The sequence below is a fragment of the Harpia harpyja genome, chromosome 6, assembly GCF_026419915.1.
Source record: "Harpia harpyja isolate bHarHar1 chromosome 6, bHarHar1 primary haplotype, whole genome shotgun sequence".
In the NCBI taxonomy this organism is placed as follows: domain Eukaryota; kingdom Metazoa; phylum Chordata; class Aves; order Accipitriformes; family Accipitridae; genus Harpia; species Harpia harpyja.
In genome coordinates, this window is record NC_068945.1 from 10476928 (window position 1) to 10501135 (window position 24208).

The 24208-nt window shown below is 39.9% G+C and overlaps 1 protein-coding gene and 1 long non-coding RNA gene across 10 annotated transcripts in view; one reads left to right on the forward strand and one right to left on the reverse strand.

The window, feature by feature from the left end:
* ABCC9 (ATP binding cassette subfamily C member 9) overlaps window positions 1-24208 on the reverse strand; it is a 77085-nt gene that overhangs the window by 11076 nt on the left and 41801 nt on the right. For 5 of the 9 annotated variants that reach the window (XM_052788776.1, XM_052788779.1, XM_052788774.1 and 2 more), the window contains 14 exons: window positions 21640-21678; window positions 19991-20092; window positions 18510-18594; window positions 17937-18017; window positions 16796-16933; window positions 16371-16496; window positions 15699-15795; window positions 13356-13600; window positions 12270-12418; window positions 11410-11479; window positions 10425-10582; window positions 7546-7638; window positions 4751-4853; window positions 2270-2371 (listed from right to left, as the gene is read on the reverse strand). In XM_052788776.1, the coding sequence (XP_052644736.1) occupies window positions 2270-2371; window positions 4751-4853; window positions 7546-7638; window positions 10425-10582; window positions 11410-11479; window positions 12270-12418; window positions 13356-13600; window positions 15699-15795; window positions 16371-16496; window positions 16796-16933; window positions 17937-18017; window positions 18510-18594; window positions 19991-20092; window positions 21640-21678 (1588 nt within the window). The remainder of the gene's footprint in view (window positions 1-2269; window positions 2372-4750; window positions 4854-7545; window positions 7639-10424; window positions 10583-11409; window positions 11480-12269; window positions 12419-13355; window positions 13601-15698; window positions 15796-16370; window positions 16497-16795; window positions 16934-17936; window positions 18018-18509; window positions 18595-19990; window positions 20093-21639; window positions 21679-24208) is intronic. The other 4 variants (XM_052788781.1, XM_052788778.1, XM_052788782.1 and 1 more) reach the window with 2 other exon arrangements.
* LOC128142632 (uncharacterized) lies at window positions 3726-5747 on the forward strand. Its single transcript, XR_008235462.1, has 2 exons — window positions 3726-3930; window positions 4084-5747. It is a non-coding gene; the product is annotated as an uncharacterized LOC128142632 (long non-coding RNA).

Genomic DNA, 24208 nt, shown 5'->3' on the forward strand with positions numbered 1-24208 from the left:
TCTGTGCATATTTAGATAATTCATTTTTCTGTGGAATATATGAGTGTTTTTAGCATAGAAATATATCAGAAAAAATGTATTATCGGCTCAGTGGTACTTCCTTCTTGATTTTTTTCCCCATTTGTAATGAAAAGGATTTGATCAATAGTAAAGGTATTACTTGTAGTAGATAATAGTTGATAATTAGTTGTCTAACAATACCCAGTAGCTTAGTGAAACTGATCTCTAGTCAGGACTGACTATTTAAGGCTAAAAATTATAAAGCAATTTCCTAAACATTTCCTGAACATTCTTAAGTCTGTATTTAGGTGCTCATATAAGAAAGAAACACTGATCTTACTAGGAACAGTTGATTGCCAAGCACCTTTAAAAATTGAGATACTTTACATACCTGAATAAAGGTTTAGAAACTTAACACAGTGAAAACATCCTGTACACAAATATATTCAGAGAAAGGTTTTGCCATTTATTTGTAGGAGATTGCTGAATCTGCCAAATAAGAACTTTATTATGAATAAATCATCCAGCCCCACTTCTTTTCCAATAACCTAATACAGATGCAATAGGCATGCACTAAATAAGACCTATGCTTAAGACAGAGTTACTCGAGGGGGTATTATTTTCTTTGTTCTTCAGAAACCCACTCAATCGGTGTCCAGCTTTTGAGTCAGAAAGTTATGGAAATGGATACGTTTGCAGATAAGCTAAACACTCTGCAGAACTGCTGCTTGCAGAGTAGCCGGCTGCAATCATAGATCTGGCAGATTTGATAACAGAGCCTGGCATCCGAATGGCTCTACCCATTATTTCAACCTTCATCGCAGTTGTGCAAGGGAGTTGGCAGTGTTTATACAAGGGCAGAGAATAAGTTTATGGATGTCTACTGTAAACACAATGTTGGTACAAACAGATTGCTCTCATCCAGGTCCAAACATCAGCCCTCTCCTAGCTCCAAAGAGAAATGATACAAAACCTGTGTCAGGGGACACGGGTAATGATCCAACTGCATTCAAAATTTCATCAGTGTTATTGTGGGGCAGGAGAGAGACAGGTAATCACTTGGTGACTACAGCATTTTTTCTTCTGCTCTGCCAAACTTCAGCACATGGCTAATTTACACTAATGATCCGTTTGCAAACACAGACTAAGTACAAAGAAGCCAAAGATAATGCAGACATCCTGGCGCTTCCAGATCTCCACTAATGAAGCAGGATTACCAGGAATGTTTTCAGAGTGAAGTTGAAGCACTGGGACTGATTCTTAGTTGCTGGCAGATTCTCACACTGCTGCAACAGCGGCACAAAGGGGATCTAAGGCTACCCTAAGGCAGCTGCTGAGAACTTTCTGTTGTAACCATGGGCTTGCCAGCACTTATGTGCAAAGCCAAATCTCAGTGTTAGACCCATACCCATATCCCTCCCTCATACCAGTGCCGTAAAGCAGCGAGATTTTTGCCATGCCAGCCATGATTTAAAAAATTCTTCCTGCCACTATCCTCATTCTGCTTTTGTCCCTACTCTCGTGGTTGATTCAGTGATATTTCTACTGTGGAGATTGTACTCACTCTGTGCTCGTGATGCACTCTCAGCCTCTCTTATAGCCTACTACATGAAACCACTGTTCCTTCTCCATGACTCAGCTCAAATAGCTCAGTGAGAATGATGATGTCAAAATGAATCAGCTAGCGTGCTACCAAAATCTCCTCATTCCTAACCCCATCTCCTCTGCTTTCCTACTGCTGCCTGTCATGATGAACCATGCCCACCAGCCCCAAAGGTCCCAATCCCCAAATCCATTCAGAATTGCATGGACAATATGGGGCATCTGAGCAGTTTCCCTCCAAAGGCAGAACTGGTGTTTCTGATTCTTCAGCAATTATTTTATTTGGTCTTTTGTTAAAGATTACCCAGGTTATGACAATCTGTGGAATAGTATTTTCTGGCAGGTTTTGCCATATACAGGCGGAACCAACACTGTGTTGTGCAAAACAGAGTGCACAGCAGGTCCTCTTACGCATTCTTAATTTTCCTGCTCTGCTTGGGAGCACGCAGGGCCTGGGAATGGTTGTGTTTTTTTAATTGGCTCATAAAACCTGAAGCAAGTCCAAGTTGCCCTGAACTCTCTCAGCTTTGGCTCGAATCCATTATTTGCAAGATTGGTTTTTTCAAGATTAAGCAAGCTGGAAGATAACCCTGTATATGTATTTTTAAAAGTATTATAAAATTAATACATTGGTCTGAAAGTTCTTATGCTTTGCCTTGGTACATACCGTCAGAGCATACAGGAGACCTAGCCCCACAAACCCCGAGTGAGGCCCTTCAGTGATGGAAGTGACAGCTGCAGTCAGAACTATACAAGCGCCGAGGTAATCCTGGAATGAGAGAGAGGGGGAGAGAAAGTTTCTACGCAACATTAAAATGCAGCAACAAGAAAATTTCATTAGTTGCAGAGCAGGTTCACTTCAGTGAGGATTATTTCTTTAATGACACCTAGTCCTTAATTCTGGTTTGGTTCTCCTGGAAAAGGTCAGGGGTTGTGGTGCCCAACCTGAAACACTCTAAAGGAACTTGCTGAACACAAGTGAAACAGGCCAGTATTTTCCGCAAATCCGTTTGGGCTAGGGTATCTTGTTGTGGCCACCCCCAAAAAAGCAGGTATCAAAAAATCTAATGAGCACGTAAAAAAAATAAAATTATAAGAATGACATAACAATGACCCCCTTAATTCCTGCCACTAAAACAAATCAATTCCACCTCTCCACTGTCCTTCAGGTCTTCTCAAACATGGGTTTGCCTTCCCAAAAAAGAGAAGTATCAGTGACTGCACAAAGTCCATGAAGAATTTTGGCAGAATTTATACAGGTCATGCACATGTTTTATTGGCACAAGTGGGCAGCCTGACATACAGTGTCTACATCATGCAATGGGACACTGTGCATGGTGAAGGCATCCCTAAGCCTGCTATACCCTCACAGCCTGCAGTGAAACACCACGTGGGTGTTGGCAGTGTGGACTCTGAAAGCAGTATAGCTGTGTAGTTGTGGTGCTGCAAATGGGCTACTAAGCCTCGCTCCTGCCACAGCACTTTGAGTTTCAGAGTGATTCTGTGGTAGATACCTGAAGGATCTCAGCTCTGTTGCATGGTGATGACTCGCTTTACAGAAATTGCTGTGTTAGAAAGATCTGACTTCTCACAAGCTTTGCAGGAGCTTGAACCCATCTTCTTGATGTGTACCTCAGTTTTGAAGTGAATGCCACATGTGATCTCATGTAGTTGTCAAGGTGCCTGATTCATGAGACTGCTGGTATTCCCACTCTCCTACTGCTCCCTGCATTATATTTACTTTGGATTACAGGGTTAGCATTTTCCATCCATTTTTTTCCTCCTGTCTGATAATATCCTGCCTGGAATCTTTCCTTCTGAGATTTGAAACGAGGGCTGCCTAGTTCATCTGTCAGTAAAAAGTGTTGATGAACAGATGACAGACTCGAACTTAACATCTACAGGGAAGCAGAAGCACAATGGTCTCGAGTCTCCGCCAGCAGTTGGGACAGGACTTCACGGTTGCTATTAAATCCTACAAACTTTTGAGTGACCTTAGTACCACTGTGCCATTAGGCAGAGCTAAATGAACTATTCCTTGGCAAGACCACATTATTTCTAATGCTATGATGATGTGACGCATATTCTTGGATCAAATTCATTCCTCATGTAAGCAAGTCTAAGGCTGTGAGACATTAACAGGCATTGCCACAGCTTATTCCAGGATTGGCTGTTGCTCTGTTATTTATCTGTCTTTGATTTGGAAGCAAGTTCGGCTTGATCTTGGATGCCGTATGAAGCTGAAGGCTTCATGCACAAGGGAAAGCTTTGCCATCATAAGAAATGGAGCACAACTTTGTTGCTCCACCAGCATACCAGGAGATGAAGGTGAGGATACAGCCTTTGATGTGAGGATAAATCATGCCTGTTACTATTTGTGTCTAGCAGAATCAGGTCACTGCTCTGTTTATTCATTGCTCTTTTAGTGTCAGATGAATAAGAAAATCACGGTGACTTTGCTTGCCTCTTCTTGCCTTGCAGATCAGGAAAGTTCCTCATGTGCTGTCCCTGAAGAGGCCTCATAAAAGCCAGGAGCCTGTCTCACTGGCAGTGGCTGTGTCGTGCCCTACTGTCATTTGTCTTGCAGTTGGAGTCTAGTTCTGCCATCTTTCGTGATACTGAGCGGTAAAATCACAAACAGTATGGCCTCACAGCTGTAGTAAAGGCACTGCAAAGGAGGGGTTTAAATTACAGCTGTGGGATTAAACCTGTTGCTGGAGAGATACCTCAGGACCTGGAAGCTCAGTGGTGCCTAAACCAGCCCTGGCAGAATGATGGCACCGTCCACAAAACTACTAAAATCCATGCTCTGCTTTGAAAGCAGTTCCTGCTGCAGCAGGTCTGCAGATGCTGCACAGTAGTAGAGAAAGCCTTATTTCAAGTTATGTAAATGTTTGCTCTTGCACTCTCTTCAGACGCTAGACATCACAACAGCAAAAGATGAGGGAGACTTGTATTTTCTTACCCCCGGCCAAGAAAGCTGAAAAAACCCAATGGGTTTAACATAAACAATCCCAATCTATTTTAAGGAACAGTGTGTATAATCTCATCGCGAGATTAATTCTCGTTATTATCTTCTCTGCATCAGGCAAAGTCTCTGTTTGCTTCCAAGGTTTCAAAACCATGGCTGGGATGAAACTGAACGTACCGTCCTGACCTCCAGCCATCTGTTGGCAGCCGATAGAAATAAGTAGGCAATGTTGTTCGTGTCCGTTAGTTCCAGCATACGTTGTTTAAATCTGGCTTCGTGCCTGCCAAGAGCAAAGTTGTTATATTACAACACATTATACACTCATACACAAAAGGATGAAGCATTAAACTCTTCTCTCCCTCCCCTCTCCCCAAACCAAAACTTTTTGCCCTTCTGCTTTTGCCAAACTTTGGGTTAAAAACTCTTCCCTAAGGACCCGTACCTGCTGCCAGGGCTCTCCTTAACCAGGCAGAGCTACATGTACAATGGGGAGGAATTTGTTCAACAAGCAATTATATTGGATGATTTTGGATCAGAGCCTGTCCCCTCAAAGAGACTGCAATGCCAGGGTGCTAGGGACAGGTTTTCCTTCCTGCTGCTGCCCTCCAGTCCTCTCACAGGCGAGTGCTGCTGTGGCCCCTCGTTTCTTCCTCACAAGCCACTAGTGAGAGCAGAGGGCTCACCTGTCAGCTCAAAATCGGATTTCGGAAGTTACCTGGCCAGCTGCAGGAGTCTTCAACGGGAGTGACACCTCTAAGGTTTCAACTAATAGACTGTAGATTGATCAGTAGCTCAATACTTTTCAGCTACTCAGCTCAGCTGTTTTCTCAGCCAGTCACACATTGCCTAAGGAGCTTGGAAAACTACAGTGAGGGAGAGCTATAGATCATTTCTGAATTACCAAAATGAGCGGTGTTACCTCCACTGGCACGTGTTTCTCTCTCCCCCGTGTAATGCCCATCACATTTAAAAACCAGTGCAAGGATGTCAGAGCGCCTAAGAGCCAAGGTACACTTTGGGAGGGGAGGGGGAAAGCTCTGTTGGTGTAAGTGTATTAAATTCGTGGTCCCTTGCAGTACTTTAGGTGTGACCTGCAGTCAGATGGAAACCATTTCATTGTTTCATATTCTACTGTCTGTTAAATACCCTAGTTGAATAAACTAGCTGAACTTCATTCAGCAGCTTATCGTCTGTTTTATCATGGCAAGCTCTTCCATTTTAAAGTCTCAGGGCCCTGCTGTGAAGCACCTGTAAACCCTGTTCTGCCAGAAACTTCTTTCTTTTTTTTTTTTGCCTTTTCCCACTGATACTTTATTTCCTTCTGCACAGCTTGTAAACATGGCAAGCAACTTCTGCAAAACAACAACTGGCAACAGTAATGACGTGGGGAGGAGCAAAGATGCACTGACTATTCTGCTCGTCTGCCTTTCTGGCAGCAAAACTCCTGTTTTCCTAATGGAAAATCTGACATGCTCAATCTGTATCTTTTCATCCATGTCCAGCTCATCTTCTGGGCAGTTTTAGACTTTTATCCTGTCAGATGACAAACAGCAAAGGTCACTGAAATTGCTTTCTGATCCAACTGTACTACTTTGTGGTAAGTTATGTGAGGAGCTGCTCTATTTTATCCTGGAACATACTGAACTCAAACTGCAGAGAATGACTAACAGGACTATTAGTATATATGAGCTTGCCGGCAAAAAACACTGGAGACTTCAGGTTTGGTTGACAGTGGAGCATAGACAGGGAAATGAAATGGCTTTGATTAGCACCAGAGATCCTGGAAAGCTCAAGTGATGGTTATGATGCCTAGTCCTTCCGTAGGGCTGCCTTTTGCTCTCTGTCGTCCAAGCCCACATTGCCTTTTTGTAAGGTAAAGAAGAGTTGAACAACTCCCAAGAAGTGCTAAGCTCCTTTGCCTTTCTGAGGAGATAGATAGCGTGATGAAAGGCCACTTTGAACCTCTCAAGAAGCACTCAGCATCAGGCCTTAATTATAACTTATTGTTTCAATACATCATTCTGGTTGACAAAACTTGTTAAAACATTTGTTGACCGCTGGCTCACATCTCTTCAACACAGCAACCTTTTTGCTTGTCCTGCCACAGTCCTTACTGCAGCAGTCTGTACTAATAGCCTGGGTCCTAAAGCTAGCTTGAAGTGATGCAACGGTCTTAAGCTGTTAAAATAGGTGTGCAGATAGCATTGCAGTGAGATCTGCACTGGTTTGAAATTCTACATTGTACAGAATGAATGCAAGTTACACTTGCTGGGGGGCACCATCAAGCTGGCACTTTTGACAGAGTCATGCTAGCTATAATGTAGTGAATATATGAGGAGAATTTGGGCTATATTTCATGTAGCAAGTAGAGAAAAAAATATATGCATGGAAAGTTGGAAAGATTCTCTGAATCTTCTGGAATTTATTTTTCAGTTTTGATTGACAAGGCTAGGTTTTACAATATTAAGTTCTGTTCTGCTGTAGTTTTCTTGGAAAGTCTCTCAAGCTGCATACTGACTTTTGGTTGGAAAGTGCTATAATGATGTTTCCCTGCCTGAGGAGTGGGTTAAATACAGAAATGATTCCGGGGCACTTGGATAGCATATCTTGTAGGATATAGCAGGGGGGTCTGAAGGAGTGATGCCTGTGCCTGCCCGGTAAAGGAGAGCTCCCTGCCATCCAGGTAAGGCATGGTTAAACTAAACATCTTAAAAGTTTAAATATCGTATCCTAAAAAAGTATCATCTTTAATTCAGCGGAAAACCAGTACAGATAAATTAGTGTGTTACTGAAAATATGCACGAGTGTTTAGAGGCATGGCAAAGCAACAGGAAAAGAAAATCTCTTCCCTTTTTTGAGGTGGCTTAATTAAAGTCCACCATATCCAACAATTTGCCCTCAGGCATGCTCCAAGCAAGCCGCATGGGCCAGACCAAAACCCAAGCCTCCCTTTAATCATTTGTTTTACTGACCTGAATGCTCTAATGGTGGTAAGGCCTTCAGCTGTCTCAGAGAAGTGACAGAGTAAAGGTAGCTGGGTGCTGTCATCAAGTTCCTGGAGGTCCCTGGGAGTACAAAAAACAGCAGACAGCCATTACAATGTAAGCATCTCTGTAGAAATTTCACTGCATAACAGACAAGAATAGACATTTTATATGTTGCACATATTCTTTTCAGGATCACACAAAATAGTGGTTTTTATAGTACAGAAAGACACTGACACGGGAATATCATATTTCTCTTTTGCCATAGGAGCCTTTGAACCATCTCCCAGCCACCTCCACAATCTAGCTTTTGGTCACAGCTAAGCTTCTCTTTGTCCCACAGAGATAACGACATTATCACATCTCTCCCGGATAAAAACCCGCTGTCCATTTTAGCCAGATGCTAATTACCTTTTATTCTCAAATGTTCTAATTTATTAATATAATTAATATAATTAACTTAAATTCAGAACAGTTGATTTTAAAATTTATAGCATGTTATTTGTGGCTTTTACATCAAGTATAAAATAGAGTTAGTGTATCTGCAAGTTTATCTATTTTATTGCAACTCTATCAGCTGGCCTAACAAAAAGGGTGCCTTTCCGTATAAACCTTGCCTTGTTTTGAGTATCTTTAAGTCCTGCAACATGCTGAACGTAAAATATAGCAGACCTTCTATTTGCGGTGTTAACATTATCACACTGGTTGAAATAGAGACAGCACTGACAGAGAAATAATATGAACGAGAAATTTCCTCAATTATTCAGCAATGGTATTTTCAACACCTGCATGGAGTGATGATATTTAAGTCTAAAAATTCCAGTCTCCTGAAACAGGAACATTTTCCAAACCACAGACACAAATACATCTTTCTGTAACACTCTGCCATTGGCACAGCAGCCAGTTGTATAAACAGAAGAGAGGCCAGATCATTAGATATTTAAACTCTTTATTAAAATCCTACTATGTTTGCACAGTGTATTAGATAGACCAGGAGAAATAAGTGCTCCATGATGCTGAATGTTACAGTATACAGGACTGAATTCGCTGCTTATGTTTTGATGATAAATATGCTCTCTTTCAAATTTATGATGGAAAATACACAGGAGTTTTTGAGACATGTAATGGAAAATACAACAGAGAGTCAAAGTGCTGCAAGAAATACTGCAAATATTTGCATTTCTAAAAATTAGTGAAGCCTGGAAAGTACTGCATGCAAGTAAGTTATAATACTGGCTGAAACTATTCCTTCATCCTACATATCCCAAGACGATTTTTTCTAGAAATAAATTAGATTTATTAATTTCTGTTGTGGATTGAAAGAACAAAAGTCAGCCCTGAATGCCTCACAGTTAAAAGAGTTTAATTTAAAGTTATGGACTTGCAGAGCCAACGGGTGCAAGTGTGTGTGCGCTGACTTACAGGGGTGATCAACCTCTCGCTAGCTTGCATGGTATGGCTATGGGTACAGCATGTGGGAAAACCATATTTGGAGATGGATGGAGACTTTACTTTCATATATAAAACACAGAGAGAAACTGTAGTATTTCCCTGGGGGGATCTAATACATCAGCTTTGCCTACTGTTGTGTATTTTAGGTAAGAAGTTTACACAATATGTGCACTGCTATGTGTAGCAAGACAGGGTGACACTCAGAAGACCACAATGGACTTAAGAACGAAAACCAGGTCTCCTGATGCCTCATCCACCTTGAGACCTGGTGTACGGCCACGTACAGCTTTAGTTTGGAAACCTGGTGGGGAAAGAACAAGGTTTCTGAAAAATCTCAGGGAATTTAAGCAAGTTATTTCAGAATTAAACATTTTTGGTTTGTGCATTCTGATTATAGAGTTTTCTTATGAATAAATCTTGGAAATTCTGAGGAAAGCTGATGAGAAGTAGGGTAAAGTGAAGCTAAATTATTGATACGTTGCTCTGTGCACCTCCTGCTCCATTGATTTAAGGGGAATAACTAACACAATTCTTTCTCAGGCGACCTAAATAAGAGTATAATTTGTGAGGCCAACTGTACTGGTACGCTCAGTTGAAAATCACTGTGTCTCTTAACCGGATGCTACAAAACAGCAGCTAATGCTTTACCATGTGCCTACTGCAAAGACAGGGCCAGAAGTGACAGTTGCTAATGATGGTAGGTTGTTTTGGCCTCCCTGCAGGTCAGCAGGCACCTTAATGGGTATTTTTAAATATCAGAAAGTGGAGTAAATCCAGCCAGAAATCGGGCTGATTAAAAAAAGAATCATGACTGATTGAATTTAAGAAAAAAGTGTCAAATGGCTTGCTTAAGATGTTTTACTAAATTATATAATGAATTTAGCACTAGAAGCATGACTCTAAGAAATCATGACACTCTTTTTGCTGAAAGAATGTACTCTTTATAACCAGCCAAACCATTCTGAATATGAAATGTTGCAGTAGAGTGGAAATGACTGTGGAGGTTTTTTCCCAATATGAAAGAAATTGCTATGAAGAAATATGAAGAAAAAGCTATGACTGACGTTAATCCAGGAAGTTATTTTCCATTCTCTACTAACCCTCAAAAGGTCAAAGAGGAGCTTTGACCAGATGCGAGCCGGCTCAGTTGATTAACAAACTTCATGCTCATCTGACTCTATAGCCAACAGTGTACAAAAGTGCTGCAACTAGTGTTACTTCCCCAAATACCCCATCTGTAGTCAGTCAGCTGGAAACATCCTCTAATGTATGTCTCAGACTCACACCTCAGGATCGAAAGCAGGACGCCATGGCCATTTCCTCCTTATACTAGCTCCTATAACCTCACATTCCATCATAATTCTTATGTACAATTTTTTTAGAAGACATTTTCAGGATAGTTTTTTAATACGTACTTGGAAGCAACTCTGAAGTATTTCTGGATGAAATAAAATGCTATCCCAAGAGGCACGAGGGCAACAAGGAACCATGGAGTGGCATAGGAGATCATTCCAATGGCTGACAGGCAGAGTAAGGTGGACCGAGTAAGAGACTCCAGCGTAGGAGGAATGTGCTAGGGCAAAACAAAAAATATACATAAGGCAAAAATCACTGGTAGTACCACTATATGCCTTTTCCTATAGAGGACCATAGGGTAAGTGGAATGATACCACTGTACACTCATTGATATTCTCCTTGTATCAGGAGCCTTTATGTTTCTGCAGGTCTACTACTCAAATGTGCAGAGGTTAAAAAATGAGTCAGTACATTTTTTCGAAAGGCCAGTGTTTCAAAGATCATGGGGAAATAGGAGCCATTTCCACCTCATTTATATAACAGGCAAGAAAGAAAATTGTTCTTGATATCCCAAATATTTAGAGAAACAGCATGCTTTTTCTCAGAGCCTCTTAATTTTCCTTCCATCTTCCCATCACCCTTACATTCAGGATTATTGCTCACCTAAACATTTTAATTCACAGCCATAGTGAAAGCATCCCTTCCTCTTCCTGAATGCTCTAAATTCACATGTGCTACAGCCAGGATGGAACATCTATTTGTCATGTGTTCTCCCATATAGTTAAAGTTATTATATTCTACCCTATTTCCTGTTTTGAGCTCCAAATCTGGTGTTTTGCTAATCCGGATCTTCCAACAGAAGCAACCAGTCTGCATATGAAGAAATGAAGAGCCACCATCTCCCACCATGTTTATTCTAATGGTTACCTGCCCTCATTACTACAAATGTGTGTACCTTCTATTTTGAGTTTGTCTATCATCATTCCCAGAGCCTGTTTTTGCTATGCCTTTCCCTACTGAATATTTTAATACATCATCTTATCCAGTAGCTAAGTGAAAATTAAAGCCAAGATGTAATAAAACAGAATATATTGATATGCCTACCTGATCAATGATATTTGTATCAGCAGAGAAGCGATTTAGAATTAGCCCCAATGGAGTCATATCGAAGAACCTGTTGAACAATTTAAAACCAAAAAGTTACCTGAAAAGGAATTCCAGTTTTGGGTAGAAAGCCCAGTCAGACAGAACACAGAGCTGTGTCCAGCCATTTTCTAAAACCAAGCAGTAAATTTGAATAACCTAACAGATCATAATGCCTGCATCCTGACTATCTAAGTGCACTTCTTGGCATTTCCTCCTGAAAAAACTTTTAAGTCTCCTCTTCCAAAAACCTACCGTCTTGCCTGCTGCTCTTTCGTCCATGCTCCCTAAAGATTTAAGATCCCTTGCAAAGATCACAGCCTGTCCCTGGCTGCTGCTCAACCTCCTGCGTGGTACTGGGCAGCAGGACTCAGTTGTTTCATGAAAGCACTGTGATAACTGTATTTGTTATGCAGGGACCCTTTTGGCCAACCTGCTGCATGTGAGAGACTGTGGTTATCGTGCACAGAACTTGTCCCCGGCCATCGGAAGAAGCCTGGTGTCCACGTTGTTTCACAGCGTGCCCATTGCTCAGAGTTGGAGCTGAGTGCCCTGGAGCTAGAACTGCACTCAAAGCCGTCCCTGACATGCCAGCCTGGAAGGTGGTGCTAGCTATCTGACACGTTTCAGCCAGATAAAAAAAGGGTCAGAATTTCACATGTTCTGACATTGAACTTTTTTCCCTGATTACATCTCCTGTTTTCACTTTTTGAGGCCTTGAGGGCAAATACAAGAGCTTTTCACAGGAATACCCTCCCAGTTACAAAGAGGACAGGTTTTGACCGTGTAGTTGTTCAGGAGGAATGTTATTTTTGCTGTACCTGATTGGTCCAAGGATGATCTTGTTGAGGAGATTATGGTGTAGGTTCTTGGCTGCTGTGAGGCCCATCCACTCCACAGTCAGAGATGTGATGAGGCAAAGGACAATCCCTGCTCCAGAGAGGGTGCTGAAGACAGCTACATGATATGTCTAATAAAATGACAAATACATCAGTCCTAGAAATAAACACCCATTTCTCTTTTCTGCTGGAAAGTTCCCAATGTACCTGGTACCAATCAGCTAGTATGTCATATCACATATATTACATGATTATATTAATAGAATCTTTGGGAAATAGAAGAACTGTGGAGGAACTGCATTTCATTAACTTCCCATTAGAACACATCATTTGTTTCAGAAGATCTGGCAGTTCTAAGATCCCTCAACCTACTGATAAGTACCCTTCAAGACCTTGAGGTGATAGTACTTAGAACTGTGAAGACAGACTAACTGGACAAATGCAAAAGTATGCAAATTGTTAGCCAAGAAACTCAGACAACCAAAGTAGAACTTCTCAAGAATTAAGGCATTTGAGAGATGTTGGAAAGTTCCACCTTATTAAGTTCAAGCACCACTAAAATTCCCAGAGCAAATCCTAATCTGCCAGGAGTATAACACATTGAAGTCTTCTGAAAGTTTACTAAGTAGATTCCAGTGAGATATTTGTATATGAGTCAAATTTACAGCTTTAAGCAGATTGTATTTAAGTAGTACATTTGAAGACTTTTTTTTTTTTTCTGGCAGGACATTACTGGACAGCCAGTACTTAGGAAAATGGGGTCATTGACTTAGGTGTTAAAAAATCCAGATGGAAAAGTTTAGTATGACATTCCTTCCTTTGAAAGGTCAATCATTTTTCTAACCTTAAACATGCCTCTGTTTCAGTTTTGCATGTTTGAAAAGATTGATAAAATTTGAATTGTCTTATGTTTCAGCATGAACAATTCATCCATCCTATATAATAATCAATCTTACTATATCTATGTGTCTTTCCAATCTAGCTGGCTTCTAGACGAACAGCAAATAATTACTTTAGAACATTTTTTTCTTTTCTTTTTTCCCTGTCAAGCTCCAAGATATGGCCCACCTTATTTGTGCTCTTATCATCAAAGTTCCTGACTTCATTTGCATTGTCCATGGATGTCCATGTAGCAAGCCAGTAATCTATGGCCACTATAACTGAGTGCTTCAACAACTTTGAGAAAATCATCAGAAAGAGCAAGAAAAATCCTCCAGAGGTTAGATATCTCCAGCAGGTTTTCCACGGCATCTTTGTCCTGAGCCTCAAGACAGTTGACATATTATCATCTTCATCCTCTTCCTCTTCTTCCTCTGTGACTCAGACATTTGATCAAGTTAGCTTGGATTCAGTACTAAGAATTATACCTGGTTTTATTGGATTTGGTTGACTTTTATTTTGTTTTGAATTTTAATTTTAATGGCAAAATTCAATTTGTCATTTAAGAACAGCAAAAACTTCAGATATATTTTCATAAGACTTCCCCTGTGCTCTTTGAGCAACTCTATAGACTGTCAGTCTTTGACTTGTTACAGTTTTGTTAATGCAATATTTTTTGTAAATTAGGTCTTCAGTACTGACTATTTATACTAGAGACTAGGCCTTTCCCAACCTGTTCAGCTGCTTTTATTATACAGTCAGCAGAGCACTTTGGGTCACATGGAAGATTCTAGAAAGCACTCCAAAGCTTTCCATCCAGGTGCTCTGTCATCTGTTGCATGAAAGAGTTCAGTTTTCCCTTCATTCAAGAGTACTAAAGTTTTGTCTCTGATAAAATCATAATTGTTCAAATTATACTGAAATACAATTGGTAGAAGACTTCTGCTATGGAAATATATATTTCATAGGTGCATAAACACGACATCTAAAAATTATTTTTTTCCAGATAATAAGAATATAAATATCATAGCCTTGCAGGCACACTTGGGGAAGAGAAATGTTAACCTGCTCTTGACAGCCTGTACTAACTACATTTCCACTCATTTCTGATTTTGAACATTAAAAATGAATTACTAAGTGATTTCTTGAAAGTTGAAATTCTACAATTCTCTACACACAGAGACTTTGTGTACGTTCCCTAGGTCACACAAGTGTGGATGACCTAGAATGCAATGTCAGGTTAAATTTCTGTCCTGAAGTTACTGATATGTGTTTTTTGATCTGAATGATGTCTGCTTTTTGCAGGCATTCTGTGGACTATATGGACATGTCTTTTTTCCCCATGTTTTCTATTTTACCCCACAAAAAAGATACAGGTTTTTGGCAAGGCTTTCTTGCACAGACCAAAAGGAGGAGCTTGGGAATGACCTCTATTTAAACTCCTCCAAGAATTTAACTGATAAAGTATACTGATGACTGCACATATTAAGAGGTATTCTGCTCGGCTCTGCCAAAGAAGTATGAAGCCAACATAATATTTCTATCTCAAGGGCTTTGGGGTCCAGCTCTGCCTATCGTACAGTGATTGGGAACTTCTTCAAAATGGAGCAATCCAGGACTTACAGACATGTGACTTAAGATGACAATCTGTCATGAGCATTGCCAGATGAAACATAAGGCAGCAATAAAGAGCCTTTTAATAGCCAGTGTGCATTCTGTGATCATTCCAGCCAGTATCGCCATGATAATCCCTGCAATTAGTGCTCCTGTTGAGTTAAGGTAAGGCCTGCAGTTCACCTCTTCTCTTCCCTGGCACAAACTTACTGCTTGCCAGGGCTGACTACTCCCTGTAGGCCTGGTCTAGCATCCCAAGTATGTTCCTCATGGGTCTTGTTGCCAGCTGTCAATATCCAACCATTCTGCCCCCCGCCCCACTTTAAAAGTGATGTGAATCTGAATCTGCACCTCTAAAAGCATCAAGACCTGGGGGGAACAAGAAGTTAAGCTTGAGAACAAAGCCTAAAGCTTCTCCCATAAATAGTCCAAGCTAGAAAAATAGCAGGTTAACTCCATATCCAAAAAGGAATTGAAAATAACTACGAGTTTGATCCCATGGTGATACTTCAAAAGCCCAGAACAGACCATTCACAGATATGTCATGAGGGATAGGGCTACAGCTGATCTAACATTATTGTGCCAATGACTAGGCAGAGCTACCTCAATTTGCTCTAATTACAATTCCTACTGTTGTTTTACTTCTATCTCACCCCTCAATACCTCCAGACAGTATGAGTTAGCAAAGAAATTAACTTGTTTTGGTACACCCTTATCCCTGCACAATGTTTAGAGAAATCTATGGAGAATCCCTTAAACAAGTCATACTGTAAACAGGTCGAAGTATTGGACTTTCTACTGTTATTACCAAGTGTCATCAACATCTTCATACTTCGTTGCTAAGAACTGCCAGCTACTCAAGTGGAAAGGCAATGAAACATGGTAATAGAGTAAATAAAGTGAAATGATAAAACATACCTTCATCTTCATCTTCCAGTTGTGATTTGGATTCTCTGGGGTACATGGCCCTTCTAAGGGTTTTTCTCTCAAGAGTAGTCTGGTCAGCTTCCATATCCTGTAATAAGGAAACTTGTTTATTGATTTGAGAGCTTAGCTGTCTGGCACTGTGGTAGCCCCAACAGTAACCTCAAAGAGACTTTATTTGGATCATTTAGCTCACAGAATGCAAAAGCACACTATTTTAGGATTTATCTTTCAGAAAATCCTGCTTCATCCACTTCCTTCCCTCTCTCGTTCTTCCATTCTTTCATTCCCTCTCTTCTGGAATGATAAAATCTTCAAAAATAGTCTTTAGAGAATCCTAAATACTCATGGCAATAACAGAATAAAAGGCTAAGAGGTGCTTTAGGAAGTCTGTTAGTCCACCCCTTGCCCTAGCAAAGGATCAGTTGTACACCACATTTCAAAAGGATGTTTGCCTCATGTGTCCTTACAAACCACCCATGACAGACATACCACACGTTTCCTGGACAATCTACTCCAGTCCTTAAAGTTCCTTACATTTCATATGTTTTTTCCCTAATGCCTAGTTTAAAATTTGCTTTCTGACATGGTTTGGGTTTTTTAGAAATCAACTGAAAAATATTTCTTTTCCGAAAGGTCATCCTTGCCCAAAATGCTCCTATTTACCTTTTCCAATTCTTGATCTTGGCGATTCATCAAAGTTTTCCAGTGTTCATATAGCTCAATATCCTTGGTTTGGATATCCTTTAGCGTCCCTTCTCTAAGCACCATTCCATCCTTCATTGCTATGATCTAGGGGAGAAAGCATCCAATAGGCCTGACTATAGATACAGATACCATAATCACTGACCTGGATCCTACAAAATTTGTCTCAGTATTGGTGAAATTACCATCAAGCAAATTTCCGTGTTCATTTTATTCAATATTTTATTAATGAATTCTTAAGTTGGCAGTTAGCCACATGACATACGGAATTAAGGAGGAGGGACTCTATTACAGAGAAAAGCAGTGATGTCCTTAAGCATTATGGTGCTGACTTCAAGTGTACGTTCATCATTAGCAAATCTGCATCATGCTATCTCTTCTCTTACCCAGTCAGCATGTGGTAGGTATTGTAATTTATGTGTCACCAGAACAAGAGTCCTCTTGTCTTCTTGCAGAAACTTCAAAATCCCTTCCTGCATTAAATGATCACTTAAGTGAATGTCCAGCGCAGAGAATGGGTCATCCTGCAATCAAATCAAATTAAAAAATATTGGTACAGGATACAAAAATTAGTTTTATTTCTCTCAAGAGCTTTTTTAAAAATAGAAAGCATCTGCCATTACTAACGTTTCAACCCTCTCTAAGACCTAGTCAGAGGGGTGCACTATGAAACAGTGAGCTAGAATCCATTGCTCTTCAGTTCACAGTAATGGAGTCAGTTAATTTTTTGTGTCTAGATGTGTACAGTGCTGGTGCCACACTGACAGTGTGGACTAATTCTGATCAGGAACACAAGAACTGAAATTTCCCATCCAAATTTGAAAATGCCAGGATCCAGAGCCAAGCTTGGGCCTAATTTTGATGGGAAACCGGCACAAGAAAGTTAGAGTTAGGAACTGTTCTAATTTCCTCCAAACTAAACTGCAGATGTGCTTGGTCTTCACTTTGAGTGAGTGTGACTAGCAACAAGACAACATTCAGGTAAGAATATTAATAAGAAAACACTTTTTCTCTAAGAACAGAAGTCCCTGGTGAATTTTGAAGAGGCTCAAACAGCCCCTTCATGAGCAGTAGCCTCCTGAAATTCCTGACATGCCTTGAACTTAGTGACGGAGAAGGGAAAGTTTGTCCAAATCCACAGCACTCTGCAGGAGAGTGCTGAACCCTCAGTCTGTTCATTGCTCACAAGTAATTGCATTATGGTGCTTTTCCTTATCAGAAGTCCTGCTGATTTCAGTGGAATTACGTTGATAGTAGGTCATCACTGAGAGCGAGCAGAATTTAGACAATCTGTTATATTCTTCCAGTGTTAATCTTGGTAAGAAATCTCACCTTCATCAGTCTCCCAGTATGTTTTGATGCTGCCTCTGGTGGATGTTTATTTCCTAGCTCTATAATTTGGATTTGGAGTTGAATACAAGTCCTATAATTATCTAAATCTAACATAAATTTTTCTAAAGCTAAATGGAAGGAATGACAGTTTTATTACTAACTTTCCATACTGCATGCGAAAAAGAAAAATCTTACCAAGAAGACAATGTTGGTGTTCTGATAGAGTGCTCGAGCTACACAGATTCTCTGTCGTTGGCCGCCACTTAAATTAATCCCCTAATGAGTATAATGGATCAGAAATATGCATCTTTGAATAAACATTATGATAGGACTTTGGAAATGTGATATTTTACATTTATACAGAGTTCAAATAAAAATAAAAAACTTCATTAAAATGCTAATCTTATTGATAAACAAGCATAATCCTCATACAATATAAGAAGAAAAATTATTATTCAGCAACTAATCATGGGTAAGTGTAAATTATGAAGAGCTTCTCTAAGCACAGTAGTCTTCTTAGATTGAAAAATGCAAGCAATACTAGCATCAAATTCTGCAAGCAAAATATCGAAGGCTGATCAAAAAATCCCATTTGAGAAACAGCTGAAGAAGGAAAAAAGTTTTCAACTTTTTTTGCAGTAGTCCTGGTGAATTACAATTATTTACCAGGCTGGCAGCCCAATACAGACTAGATCTGTCTGAGTGATGTCAGAGAGCACCTTCTTAATACATAGGCTAAGCAGACAGAAAAGCACTCATATTATTTACCCTTTCTCCAATTTCCGTCTGATCACCAAACGGTAGTAAGTCAATGTCAGGCTGCAGAGAGCATGCATCTGTAACAGCTTTGTACCTGTACAAACAATATGGTCATTGCAATTATTTAACCAGCTACTTACTTTGCTAACACAAAAACCTCCAGCTCGAATTCACTGCTAAGTTATTATGGCTCTGTGATAGTTGGATAATTGCAAAAAAAAGTAGGGCAAGATGATTATTCAGCAACTAATCATGGAGCATTGTAAACTAAGCATTGTAAAAAATGACATATTTATTAGAAATCTTTATTGGCAAGCCTACTTTTTAAAGATTCAGTTACATAAATTATTGAGTACCTTCCTCCCTATCAAGGAGCTGTTTTGCTGGACTCTGGAGTATTTGAAGCCATTTTCCAATGAGCTATTATTCTTCCCCCTTTAAGTGCCTCTTCATTTACTTCAGTGTGATATTACAGGACAAAGGATCCTTACAGTACTTCTGATCTTGCCAGAACCAGGAAACTACTTGCAAAAACTTGAAATTTCCTGTGAGATTTCTAGGTCTGTGGGGTATTGCAGATAATCTGCTAATAAGCAGCTGGGATCAGACTACTTGAGTGGTGTAATACAGCCTTGCTCCTTTGGTATGAGTGAAGTTAGGCTGATGGATGCAGTAGCTGAAGAATCTGGTCCCTGAAATTTTAGGTGCTTGTCTGGATTTTGAGATATTCGGCCAATGCTAAGTTTTATTAAGTGGGAATGGAGTCATACATCTTAACAAAGCACACACTAAGTGGCATGGGATATATTTTTAATAACTTAAAACGAAGAGAGTGTTGCCTTTGAAAACATCAGTAATTTGTTTTCCTTAAGTCACTTTTTCCACTGCATTTGTTATCTGGCCTTTTAGAAGGACACAAGAAGCAAGTGCTGCATAGACATAACAGAAGCTGTGCACCTCAGCTTTCACACTGCCTTCTCCTGTATTTCTAAAGGAAGAATTAAGGTTATTTCCTTGAAGCACCCCATTTTCGTACATGCAGTGTTTTTGTGAAATGGCTGCTCCAGTAACCTGATCACAGCAGGATTAGCACTTAAACTCAGTGGAAACACGCCTACAATCCCTATTTCTAGAGTCCTCTGGCAACCTCAGGCTCCACTAAACAAAACAAAAATATGTCAGTAGTCTCCAAAGATGAGATTCATCTCACCTAACTTTAGCTGCTTGAAAAATACACATGTGGCTTCCACTGTGTTCCATGGAGAGCCACTGCCGCTGTGTGATTTCTTACAAACATCTTGGACATGCACTCTGGTTAGAGGGGGAGCCTTGAAAGACTAATTTAAAACAGAAACCTTCCTCTGACATGGCTAAAGACAGGTTAGCTAAATCCACCCCAGGGTTAATGTGCATTGATATTTTTCAGAATCTACAAACTTCCTCCAGAAGGAGAAGCTGCCGGATGTTTTTGCAAGGGGTTTGATATTTACCTCTGTTTATTAAATGGGCTCCCAAAGATAATGTTCTCCTCCACGGTTGCATTCAGCAGCCACGGCTTCTGAGCTGCATAAGCCACTGAGTATCTGTTTCTACTGTAGACAGATAAAGAGCATTAGTAAAAAGCAAAGCATCCACATTACGAAATGTCTGAGAATCAGAGGGTTTAAAATTAAATTTATGAATGTGCATTCATAAAAATACAGGGAAACACATAGGCAAAGCAACTGTTACAAAAGCGAACGGAAGAACTTTTAATTAGATGCTTTTGTTAGAACAGCACCCACTCTCTCCCCTGATTGCAAAATCTACACTCTAGGTTGTACTCTATGCTACTATAAATGGCTGGTACCTACCTCAATCTAGTAACTGCAATTGCAACCCGAAGGCAATTTATAAATAATCAAAATTACTAAATTCTCACAAGAATAGTTACTTTACGTCAAAACAGGTAGTGAAAAGGTGCTGTTCAAATGGCATCAGTACACTTGACTTGCTTCCTTCTGAAGTTTTAGATTATTTTACATGGCCATACACATGAAATACTTTTTTCTCAGTGAATGCTTTTTTCCTTTAAGTCTATTAGATCCTCAGTGGACTGACATGATATTGGAAAAGAGGGTGGTTTAATACAGATTGGGAAGGAATCACTACATTCCCCCAAGTATTTACTAAACATACTTTAAACATGTCTAAATACCTAATGACGTGTACAATAGGGGTATGAATGTTCTTTACTTCTGGTTGTTTTGCCTATGTACAGTGGCAAAAAAGGTCATGTAATCTCAGACATTTTTCTGAGATGCCCGAGATGTGTGAGGAAGGGGGGGTGAACTGGTACCAGCTTGTGGATCTGAACACTTATCTTCCTTCTCAGTCTCTTTGATGGTATTGCTTCAAACCAAACATTTGATATAGCTTTGTATGTAAGTATCTAGGATTTGCTATTGAGAGAGAGGGTGCTAGGGTATGAGAAATAGCTGGTTAGTAGTATCCCCAAAATTTTAGGAGTTTTAGCAGTTCAGTATGCACTAGGATGAAATACGTCCTCAGGATTATCAGGTAGCAAATCATGGTGTGGCTCCCAACCACAGCTATGTGTGCCACTACTTCTCTGTCATTTATGACGTGTTTTTAGTTTAGCTTGTCCTTCTTTTAAACCTGCAGGTCCTTTCCCTGAAGCCAGGGGTGGAGTCACAGCTTGACTTCAGCTGGAGCACTGCCAGCTCCCTTCGAGCGCTGTGTGCCCTGCTCCATCACACAGCCGTCAAGCCGGGCTACAAGCAACACGAAACCCAGTGCTGATCAGAAAACATGCAAACACATGGGAGGGTACACGTAACGATGTTTTATATCTAGAGGCCCCGTCTTGCAAGATATTGGAATGCTAAACTCCCAGTGATGTCAAATGGGAGCTGGGAGCACTGAACATCTTTTGGACAAGACTGAGGTAGTGGTACAATGGCTGGAGAAGATTGGGATCCACTGGATTTAACACAATCTGTCAGTTAATCCTACGGTAAATTATTATCGACATGGTAAGAAAACACAGAGATGGCTGAAGGGTCCAAAGATGAAGGTTTGAGGAAATTCTGAAGAAATTAATGGGTGTATTATGATACACTAAAAACAGAAATAATACCTTCTGGATGCTTCAAAAGAAGGTTCAGTTTCATTTACACTGTAAGTTATGGTAAATGATATTTAGTAAGCAGGAAATATAGAGAATAACATTTTGTGCTAGTTTTACATACAGGGAAACTGAGGTTAAGTACATATTTTAAGAACTCTACATCAGTTTGGGTTTTTTTTCTTAAAGGGAAAATAAACAAGGTCTAAGTAAAAGCATGTAACTTTTCTAAATACAACAGTTTCATATCTATAGTGCAAAGTGGCTAGACAGGCAAGTTATGTTGTTAGAAAATGTATTAAAAGTGACAATTGTATTGTAAAACCTATTAAAAATGAAATTATTAATATTGCCTAGGCATATAAAAGGTTGACAAGCAATGAGTTAGCTTCTTCGCACAGTTCTGCCAATGACCTGCAAAAGTTGGTAACTAATGTCAAATTTCCCTTGGATCCAAGATAAGCTTTGTAGATGATACACTTTTGAATCAGAACAGATTTTGAACCTGTTTATAGCAGAAAGGCTGCATCAAGCCATGCATGGCACCACAACACCTAGGCTTTCCTTGTCAACCTCCACTTCTTCAGGATCATATCCATGAAATACATTTTGAAGAGCATGCAATGGCAGTAATGACATGAATGATTTTGCAGCTCCCTCTGTTTGTTAATTGACTTATTAACGGTGTTGAGGGCATGGGATGCCAGTCAAAGCAGTTCTGGACCAGTGATGGTGCTCCTGTCCAGGCATAGCGACACATCACTGCAAAGTGCAAAACCTAAAAGAGTAAGTTTATGCCAGGTAAATAGAAACAGGCATTAGAAGGGACTAGAAAACTGATACTAATGTATTATTTGCCTGACTTAAAAAAACCCCAAACAAACAAATCCTCCCCTCCCAAGCCTATGAATCCTCCAGATGAAATATTTTACTGCTGAGACAGAAACGTCTGCTTGTCTGCTGGGATACCAGTAACTGCAGCTGCACTCATAAGCAGAGGATCCAAGTCTGGCAAAGGGCATAAAAATTCTAATAGCAGGGCCCTTGTAATGCCAGACTCATGTATTAAGCATCTTCCCAAAAAGTCAGAACTGAGACATGTTGCTTTCTGTGCTGCACATCAGCTCTCAAGAACTTTGATAATTCATGCCTAGAGTGCACAATCAGTGTGCTTCCTTCATGCACCAATTGCCAGAGAATATATTACATCGGAGGTGAATAAGCCCTGTTGGTTATCTCAGAAGGGTCAGAGAGCCATAAATTGAGGCTCATAACAGACATTGCTTCACCAGAGTTGGTCCTTTATTCAGCAGAAGTTTCCAGTCTTCTCTACAATGGAAAAAAGTTACAAGAAAGCAAAAGATTAAGTCTAATGAGAGATTAAAAAGAGGTCGGAAATTAGGTCAAGCCAAACAAAAAAGAAGAAAACCTAAATTTCCTCTATTAAAAAACCCCAAACTTTTATCAGCAGAGCATTGCAATGGTAGAGAAAGGGAAAAATCTTTCATGTATACATTTGGGAGTGCCCTCTGAAGTACAATATAACAAAAACTGGGTACAAGCCTTGCAAGACGCCTTGCATTCCATACCAGATTTAATATGCTTGCCATTATAAACAAATAGATTATCTGAATGAGCAAGGACTAATTTTAGGATCTCAGTTTCTTAAACTCTTCTTCCTTGGTTAGAAATTTCATTCCATGCTTAGCTTGACAAATACACTTTAATTCTCCCAAATTATGAGTGAGATTTCTGTGACAACCCACGTTCATTGATAATCTCATGAATAAACACATATAAAAACCTTTACAGAGCTGGGGCCTTAAGTATTTGTTACCCTACTGAATCTGAAAGAGTGATGTGATTGGAGGGCATGGGAGTGGACTGAAACTGAAGCTCATAAAACCAGTATTTTATTTGCTCGCTGAGGTTAGTAATCTTTGCTCTAATTTCTTTATTTATTTAAATGTGGCTATTTATAATGATTTTTTTATCTGTACTGTAAAATGGGGTGTGGTAAGTTCAAGTCTGAAAGGTAAGAAAGACCAAACTGATTAGATTGATTTGTTGTTGTTATAAGATTTTGAATATATAAGCTGAAATAATAGAGAAATGAATTTGAATCAAGGTTTTAAAGAAAACTCAAAAAGAGACCTTGTTGAAGTTTGGAAAACTTTTATGCTAACTCTGGACGTTTTAAAATAGATTAATGCATCTCTAACCAGGCCCAGATTCCCTCAGCCTACAAAATGAAAAGGGAGGAGAATAAAGGCATACAAAATCTCTAGGATACCACTGTAATGGCAGAATGAACCATTTCCTTTGCTAATATAGGCAAGAAATTTGAGGCAAGACAAGGACCAAGCATCTACAAAAATTCTGTCCAGCAGTTTGGAGGAATTTATTCCTATCCCTGCAACCAGCCACAGCAGCACAGCAGCGCTAGTATGTAGGTATGCTGCCTTTGGCTACTGACATTTATCTGGCCTATCAGTTATCCCTTCAGTGCCCATAATGCCCTTCAGTGTTTTCTGTGAGCTACTGTGGTTGCAACCTCTTGCTAAGCAGTTGCACTTGGCAA